A 6,000-nucleotide genomic window follows, 5' to 3' on the forward strand; every position below is an offset into this window, starting at 1 on the left:
AACCACTTACTAGGAGCCATGATACAACCATACAATTCCAGGGTGTGTGCTCTCACTCAGAGGTAACTTGCAATGCAGTTCTCTGCAGAGATACTCCAGTTAAACACTGATTCCAGTGAATTTAGGCAACAGTAACTTTGCATAGGATTGCACAGCCAGTCACCTGTTTCAGCCTGTCACATGGTAAGAAGGAATTTACCACACATGAGATACAGATTCATGATAAAATAATTGTAGGTGCAGACTCTAAATAGTAACTTGCCATTGTGTGTTTGTAATCCTTTAGGATTAGGGTTAAATCCAAACCACCCTGAGTGAAGTGAAGCTTGTGGAGCAGGACTTTAACTCCTCCTTCCTCCTGACCATGCCTGAAATTCTGTCTTTTCAAGTCCAGGGACCCTCAGGAATAGCTTGAGGGACAAAATAGAGGTCTGCAAAGGGAAAGGACAATCAGCAAAAATCATACCTCTTTCCTCCATCATTCTCTTCAAATGCAAAATACAATATGCTGGCTGTATTATTCTGCAAATTAGTAAGGAAAATGTTACTATATGTCAGGTACTGATATATGGTAAAACTGGAAGTCTATATTAACTTATCTTGCCCACTGGTCCTGCCTTTATGCACATTCAGTGTAATTCGTTCAGAGCCTGGCCAATTCCACATGGCTTACCTGAAGCCGGGACGTTGCGGAACATGCCGGCAAAAATGCGAAAGATCACGTTTTCTTGCGTGAGTTTTGTGCGACATCGCGCAAAACTCGTGCGAGAAAACGCGATTTTTCGCGGTTTTGCCGGCATGTTCCGCAACGTCTCGGCTTCAGGTAAGCTGTGCGGAATTGGCCCCTGTGCAAGAACAAACTACATGTGCAGTTAGGGAATCTGCTTTTTGTAGAGCATAAAGACGCACAGTACCTAGGCACATAACATTTATACACACAGGCTATTGCAGAAGTTTAATATGACTGTGCATGGGGATGGGGTGTGGTCACTGGGCTCTTGCACAGTGCTCAGTGACTATATTCACATCTTTGCGAATAACAAGCTTTAGCCATGTTCAATCCACTCTAGTGTGAACTGAAAGGCTGTACAAGAACTACTTCAAATTCCTGATTCTCATGCTTAATTGTCAGGACTCTTAAAGTTGTTCCCTATTTTTAACCTTTAAACATGCATGATTATGAGAACCCTGGGTGTGTAGATTCCAGATCCAAGAGGTGAGCCAGCCAGCTCCTCACAATCTGTCTTTGTGATCCGATAGACTTCAATAAACAGATGACTGCACACCGATAATCTACTAGTGGCCTGAAGACTGGGCCCCAAAGCTCCACTGACACAACCAAATAATTTTTCCTCAGAAGGAAAGGCAATTTGTTTCAAAAATGTGTCTGTGTGGATGTCAGAGAGAGAGAGAGAGAGAGAGAGGATCCACATTTCTGTTACATCTCTCTTTGGCCATTCTGTGCAGTACTGCAGCTGAGCCCTAGTGCATGCACTCTATAATCATGAAGCTCCAGTTGCTAGATGGCACCAGTTTTATCAAATAGCTGGTCTACTTGTAAATATGTCAGTCTGTATCCCTTGTGGCTGGCAGATGACAATCCAGAAAACTAAGCAGACCCTGAAAATAGAGAAGTTGACCATCCTAGTTCTAACACATCCAGTAGCAACTGATACCAAGGTTACAATTTTATGAACACTTATTTGGGAGGAAGCACCACTGACTACAGTGAGTTTTACTTCTAAATAAACCAGCATAGGACCCACTGCATATATACTATTCTGCTGTTTTCAGTAGAACTCAGTTTCAAGTAATAATAGGCACAGTTCAGATAAAGGTAGTCATGAAAACCTACTGATTTCAGAGGATGAGTTCAACAGGACACTGAACTCTCTCACTGAAATACAAAGATATCTGAAGCGCTTAAATTTGGAATGTGCTTGGAACTGGAAGGGCTTCCATCATCTATGCCAGTCTGAAGATCTTGTTAGAATACAGTCACTTGTTAGAGTTAGGGCTAAAATGTCCTGTACATACTTTTGCTGGACTAATTCCACTGAAATGAATGGGCTATTTCAAATGATGTTGGGGGTTATAGCTAAATAACTGGAAGTTAAACTGTGTTGAAACCTTTCCAGTTTTGTTTTCCATTACAAGCATAATCCAGCAAAAGAGGATCACTTTCAAGTCCCAGTATGATGGTTGGAGCACACTCTAAAATCAAAATTAGATTAGTTAAAAAAGAACACCATTCTGTCTTTAAAATATTAATATTGATGTCTGCTACTAAGATAACTCTTGACATTTTAAGTCATTTTCAGGGTAGATGGAAATAAGCAAAATATGATTTCTTAAGATGTTTAAAAGCTAATTCTAGTATTTCTTGTTCATTTCTGTTTTTTAAGCATTGTTTAGATTTTCCATGAGATGATACCTGCCATTTTAATGCATAAAGTTGAAAACGGATAATCCGGCAAAGTGAGTTCTGATTAAGGCTGCAATCCTATGCACACCAACCTGGGAATAAATCCAATGGAACGCATTGTGGCATAGTTCCATGTAAATATGCATAGGATTGGATCGAAAACCCCTCTGAAAGTGGAGGTACATCTATTAGTCACAACTAAGGGCCAAACAAAATGTTTGGTCATAAATTAGGTCAGGGTTCTACTGATCTGACCTGCATTACCCATAGTAATGACAGCTGTGAGAAAACAAAAGCAACAGGGCCCAATCTGGATTGGGACTGTGGCATGGGGAGGAGGGGTTTCTGCATCCTCTGAGATATTTTCTCAACCCAAAATGGCCCAAGGGGCATCATCTGCCCCCTTTGGAGTTGTACTTGCTCTACTTTCAATGGGGCAACCGTCATGGCAAACATTTGCTGGATTATATCCATTAAACACCTTTCATTCATAATGTATGTGTGTGTGCATTTACACATTTGTGATAATCCAAACACACACGCTGACCAAAATCTATCACACTGATAAGAATGCTAAAGCCCATCAAAATGGGCTCAAGTATATTTCATTACAGACCCTTAGATGTTTTGCTTAATATGTTTTAGTACAGAGAGAAAATACATTAGAAATCTTGCAAACTGTGCATTTAAAGCTGAAAAACTTTGAAGCCGCTAAACTCAGAAGCCTTGTGGATGCATTGCTGATTGAAATACCTTTCCTAGTTTACACTTACAAGTGTTTGGTTTATTTTTTAAAAAAACTATTTAAGCTAAAAGTCTGAATGGTCTGGGCAGTGGTGAATGTTCATTTGTATCCTTTACTCTGCAAAAACACTAATTAGATATGGGACCCCCCTCAAAAAACAAACAGAGATCTGTTAAGATCTGTTTGGATGGATTGTTAAGAATAACTTTTGCACAAATACTTTTCATTTCATCCTTCCCTCCATACCCCCTCAATCAAATTTCTCTCTTTCTAAATTTTTTATTTTTAGTACACAAAGTAGTTAAGAAAGATTTTTTTTCTCTCTACTAATGTGTGGATGCATACTGACAGTTCACTGCCCATATTAAAGTGCATTATTGTAACTTTTGCTCAGGGTTTTTAGAAAATTAGCACAGAAAAGTAGCTTATTTAAAAAAAAATCAGAAGAGATGTTAACACTGTAACAGAGGAAAACGTGTCTTTGTCATTATATACTTAGCAAGTGTGGTCATCAATTCTAGGAAGCTTAAGGCTGCCAGCCTAAAGCACATTTAGATGTGATTTAGAAGTAAGTTCAATTGACATTAATGGAATTTACTTCTAAGTTGATACATTTAGGATTGAGGTGCCAACCTTGAACTTTCCCTGTTTCTATTACCTTATGGGCATTTACCACTAACCAGACCAAACAACCTTCGAAAGGCTCAGATCTTTATTAATACACTTTTACAGGTACAAAAATATTGATACTTATAAATTTTGTTCTTTGACAGAACAACTATATGGTACTATAGATCTACTTTATTAAGTAGACTAATTATAACTCAGTTCTGCAATGTGCCTTATGCTATAACTTGGGAGTAAGCTTGTGGAAAAAAATCAGGATATATATGTGTTGTTTGTTAAATTAACTGTTTTAAGCCCTTTTGACACCTCACTAGTTTTGTACTGTTTTACCTCTTATTTCTGAAACTCTTTTTATGGTGTATCCTGGTAGAGGGGACAAACATGTCATAGAAAGCAGTTGTGCACTCTTTCGGATATAGTTGATAAATTCAATAATCTTATATATTGAACTTCGTGTTTATAGTACAGTTAAGTGGTCTAGCAAACTTGTCCATGTTTCTTTGTTTTATTGAGAAATGCATTGTATAGAAACTATTTCCCCTAAATATTTATGGACCAAACAATTGTGATATATCCTATTAAATTTGTGTGAATAAACCATTTTGAATTGAAGGAGTTTTATTTACCATCCATTATCTTAAAAAAAAAACCCTGTAGTCTTATCTGTGGCAGTGTGTTGTGTTGCTTTTACTGTATGTGTGAATGAGTGATGATGGACACAGTCAAGGGAGTTTAATCAGTACTTTAAAATAGAAATTCTTTCTAGATTTCCCTTCATAGTGCATATACAATTTAAGATTTCTGTTTTTTAATGAAAAGTAATGCCCCACTGATTTGATATTATTTATAACCTGTTTTAGCCTACAATCCTAATTACAATGGCTCCAATCCAATGAACAACAGTTACACTTAAGTTCCATTGAAATGAACGGGATAGGTTAATTGTGACTAATTTAAACTTCACTGATTTCAATGGGGCTAAGTGCAACTAATTTTAGGTAGGCTGGGGCCAATTGCTTGGAAGTTAAATTTCCCTGAAAATAGTTGGAATCCACTTCCAAGTCAAATGGGGCACAGTCCAGAATGTTGGCATAAAGAAAATGCCTTTGAAATAAATGAGTTTTAAACTATTCTTGGTTCTGTCCCATTCCACCATTTTCCTATGGACTTAATCCGAACTAACTGCTGTTGGATTGTGCCCTTGTGTGTTTTGGGTCAGGGTGCCATGTTTTTTCTAAAAACAAAACAAAAATTCAAACCCCAGATAGTTTAGGAGTTGAAGTAGTTGCATGAAAATTATAACAAATAATTATGATGAAATGCATCAAGATTTAGTTGCTAGGTATATTGAACACAAACTAAAAGTACAGACCCCTAAAAGCCAGGTTGCTCTGTAGTTTAATAAATTGTCACTATGATTTCTTTCAGGGAGAACAAATCTTGGGGCATTACAGCCAAACATCCCGACGTTTGAAAATTCCCTAAAGTATTAAAAGAAGGGGAAAGTTTGATCGGAAATCCACTGCAGTGAAGACAAAGACAATATTAGGTTATGATAAACCATACATTTAAAATTTATTGAGCCAAAAATAATTTTAAAAAATAGACTCAATGTCATTTCCTGAATGTTAACACATGTTATTTGATGATGTCTAACTAAAAACATGAAGGCTGTGTATGACATCAGAGCAACCTGGCAGGACTACCCAGTCCTATTTGAGAAGATTCTTCCATTTTTTTTTAAAGAACTCACATTTGTCAAGCAAAAATACTGTAAAATAAGATCCAAAAACTGCATTCATTCCACTTGCTTGCCAATGTGTATTAGTCATATATGTTCAATGACATTTTTGTAAATTCAAAGAGAAAATTCTCACTCATTCAAGATAATAGGGATCAAGATTAGTATTATTTGTTTCTGACTTAAAAATAAAATTAAAGCAATCTGCATGCACTTTTTCATCTGTCACCTTGAGTGTACTTTTTCTGTATGATGCATTTCGCTTTGATGTTTCTTGTGCAGTAGTTTCATTAATAAACATTTTCCTTGATGCAAACCTAGTTAATACACACATAACTGTTGAACTTAATTTAATTATTTTGACAAAACAATGCATTCCCCATCAACGTTTTATATAGCAAATGAAAAGAAAGAGGTTGTTGCACAATGTAAAATGGCTTCCTTGGTATTTTTTTCTGTACC

At 36.8% G+C, this 6,000-nt stretch overlaps 1 protein-coding gene across 1 annotated transcript in view; it reads left to right on the top strand.

Annotated features, from left to right (window-relative positions):
* The window catches only part of LHX9 (LIM homeobox 9), a 30,298-nt gene extending 24,801 nt beyond the window's left edge, over positions 1-5,497 (top strand). Inside the window, exon 5 of the mRNA XM_054981224.1 lies at positions 5,226-5,497. Within this exon, the coding sequence (XP_054837199.1) occupies positions 5,226-5,282 (57 nt within the window). The 3' untranslated portion in view covers positions 5,283-5,497. The remainder of the gene's footprint in view (positions 1-5,225) is intronic.
* Positions 5,498-6,000: the final 503 nt, after the last annotated feature.

Source organism: Eublepharis macularius, chromosome 5 (assembly GCF_028583425.1).
Source record: "Eublepharis macularius isolate TG4126 chromosome 5, MPM_Emac_v1.0, whole genome shotgun sequence".
NCBI lineage: Eukaryota > Metazoa > Chordata > Lepidosauria > Squamata > Eublepharidae > Eublepharis > Eublepharis macularius.